This window comes from Crassostrea angulata, chromosome 4 (assembly GCF_025612915.1).
Source record: "Crassostrea angulata isolate pt1a10 chromosome 4, ASM2561291v2, whole genome shotgun sequence".
Classification (NCBI taxonomy): Eukaryota; Metazoa; Mollusca; class Bivalvia; order Ostreida; family Ostreidae; genus Magallana; species Magallana angulata.
In genome coordinates this window covers 17206485-17209956 of record NC_069114.1, presented here as the reverse complement: position 1 = coordinate 17209956, position 3472 = coordinate 17206485, and the positions used below count along the sequence as shown (strand labels likewise).

The window sequence follows — 3472 nt, the reverse complement described above, 5'->3', positions numbered from 1 at the left end:
GGAGCAGACATTAATTTATGTGACGAGAACGGAGCCAATCCTCTCTTAATAGCTTGTCAAAACGGACATGATAACATCGTACAACTTTTACTGAGTAACGGAGCAGACATTAATTTATGTGACGAGAACGGAACCAGTCCTATCTATATTGCTTGTCAAAACGGACATGATAGCATTGTACAACTTTTACTGAGTAATGGAGCAGACATTAATTTATGTAAGAAAAACTGAGTCAGTCCTCTCTATATAGTTTGTCAAAACGGACATGATAGCACTGTACAACTTTTACTAAGAAAGGGAGCAGACATTAATTTATGCAACAAAAACGGAGCCAGTTCTCTCTATATAGCTTGTTTTAATGGATGTGATAGCACTGTACAACTTTTACTGAGGAATGGAGGACAACATTAATCTATGTACGAAAGACAGAGTCAGCCCTCTTATTTGAGCTTTGTGAATAGACATTATGAAACTTTTAATATTTGACTCATCAACGCTGCAGACACTAGCCTGGCTTGTGGATGAGAAGTAAATCGCGCCTTGGATGAATGCTTTGATAAATTAGACTGCACAGTGGTATTTTTACTACAAAAAGACAACATTCCAAATAACATGTATGACCTGGATTCGTATTTTTCTCTGTTTGTATCATATCAGGTAGAAAGAGCGGAAAGAATGATATTTTTAGAACAAGTCTAAATGGTTTCACGATCATATAAAATTTATATTATTTGGTGAACTGAGAAATTAAATACGTTTATGCAATTCAGGTTATCAAAGCAGACCTTACGTTGAAAACAAACGTTTAGATGGCCTTGAACTCTGCGCTTAATTGTTTTAGATAAGTAAAGTGATCTATAGGGGGAAAATTGCTTTTTTAACTGAATGTTTATTTTTCACATAAGTGAAGGAGTATAACATCGGTATTTCTATGGTAGGTGATAAGTGTTGACATCTACTACCATATATTGTATAAGTAAATAATTGTCTAAGGGAGAGTATGAATACAAGTACAACTATCAACCTACATGTAACAAATGATATCAAATTATATTTCGCAGAATTATATTTCCTTCAACTTGCATGTCTTGTGTTTAAGCCTGTACATGCATGTGTATTTATGAAATAAATTTATTGATATAATCCTATTTTATTGACTTTAAATTACATGTATTTATAACACGTGGTTATTTAAGTAGTAAATTGTCCCGTATATTAGGAAAATGTCTGGTATTCTAGTAGTAACCAAAAAAAAAATGGAATGTATAATGAAGTCTAATGTTTTTATTTAGGGGTGGGGCATATCGGTATTAATTTTCTTTGATCAAAACTTGCAATCTCAACATCCGTTCCATGTGTCAAAGTCCTTTGATATAATTCAAAGTCGGTCAAATACAATTTTAATCTGAGGTTTATTACCAGTTTGTTTTGATGTCAATTCGATTTTCAATGATTAAAATTTTGTTTGCGTTTAATTAGCCCACAGCTTTATGCTGAAAAAAAGCATTTTTCGAACATGCAATTCTTTCATGAAATGGAAATTTTACTCGAACTGAGCATTGATTCCGTTAATGGAGATAAAATGGCTATCAGTGTACATCTATATTGCCAGTAATAATCGGGACATTTGGTAAACATAATTTGTTTCAGCTCAACGTTACTTTTTTTTTCTCTACAAAACCCCTAAAGGACGACTATCTACTTCACAAATTTCAAAAAGTAAGGGATCGACAGGCACGTAGCATCGTTTTTGAAAGTGCGGGAGGGGGGGGGGATGGGCAGACACATCGATAAAGTTTTGACTCGCAATTGACAAAAAAGGGAAAAATCCCAAAATCATAAAAATCCTTGTCCGAGGGACGGGGATTCGGGGAAGCCGTAGTGTACTTATAACTTCAGTTTCACCGTTAATTTACTTCTTTTTACTTCAATTTTCACTGTTAATTTCCTTCCTTTTCCTTCAAGTTGTTACGTGCTCCAAAATAAGGTGGGTGAGGGGGTACTCCAGTTCATTCACTTTTCTATATATACATTTAAGAAAAATGTTTCCTGTGAGATAAAAGGGGACAGCCCTCCTCACCCCACCCCCATCCCACTTTATACTACGTGCCTGATCGAAACATTGAACATTTAAGGACTAAGGAGTAAATTAACTTCTACAATAGTTAGAATTATTAAAGGTATTCGAAATAATAAAAAAAAAAATAGAAATCAAATTATTATTTTAGTAGGAACCATTTCAAATATTGTTCATATTACTTCTCTTTATAAATTGAACATAATGGGGAAAAGCGTTCTTGTGTGAGAAAAAAAATATTTTAAAAAAATCTGCAATATTCTATCGAAATTGAAATAAAATACTTATGTAATGATTTTGAATTAATATGATTTATTAAATGAACACATAATTAACTTCGTTTTTATGGGGGCACATGCCAAGGTGCAGTAAGCCGTCATTATTCTTCAATTTTTCACGAAAAGCACTGCTCACAAACTCTAAGTGAAAGGTAATGTACATCATTTCGAGGTTGATTCATGAAAAAACCAAATTAAACGGGTTAGAGTGTGCTAAATGTTTTTCTGTGATAAAATACTTCAACTCATTAGCACAGGAACGTATTATCTCTATATTTGACATGAGTATTGGAGCGAATCGGATTGTAAATGATTTGTTCACTGGCTCAAACTATGGAATGCCTCAAATGTCTTATATGGATAATCTTCATAATTTGCTGATTCTTCAACATTACATGTTGATACGTCAGCATTACATGTTGATACTTAAACATTACATGTTGATACTTCAACATTACGTGCTGATACTTCAACATGCAGAGATTTCGTAAAATGGTGGTATTTCAGTATGCTGTGGTTCTTAATTAGCTATAAGCACTGGCATCAGGTTTCAGTAAAACTCGGGGATATTACGAAGAAATCATAGGAGTAAAGTCAAGCTACACAACAATTCAAACAAGCTTAATTTACGTTTACAGTATTTTCTTATATAAAAATGGACACTCTTTGAACACAATTGGTTATTATTAAAATTTATAATGCCAAAATTAGAGCTGGTGTCACTCGGCGGTTGATTCTCGATCGGAGGGAACGGGGGCACGGTCACCTTTAGTATATTTGTTGGAACTTGCGCAGAAATCTCTAAGTCAATTGAGTGACTCCTGATTATTACTCGTCCTTGTTTAGGCGCTTCAAATTCGATGTCAATTTTATAAGTACGTTTTATTTCGTTGGTTGATTGGGGTTTTTTATCCTGCAAACGGGCGCCTTCAAATGGCGCTTATTTTACTTAAATTTACTGTTCAAGGGACTTTTAACGTAATCAGAGTACGGGCATTCATCGAATCCATCGAGTAGATCCCATTGCACGCCCGTAGCATCTTTTATTGGGGGATGGGGCGATCTACCACTCAAATTCGAAAAGTAAATTGATTTTTCTATTGAGATTATGTATTTT

The 3472-nt window shown here is 34.1% G+C and overlaps 1 protein-coding gene across 1 annotated transcript in view; it reads left to right on the top strand.

Moving 5' to 3' along the window:
* The window catches only part of LOC128182123 (uncharacterized), a 36055-nt gene extending 34958 nt beyond the window's left edge, over positions 1–1097 (top strand). Inside the window, exon 4 of the mRNA XM_052850736.1 lies at positions 1–1097. This exon is cut by the window's left edge and continues 4895 nt beyond it. Coding sequence (XP_052706696.1) covers positions 1–231 — 231 coding nt within the window. The 3' untranslated portion in view covers positions 232–1097.
* Positions 1098–3472: the final 2375 nt, after the last annotated feature.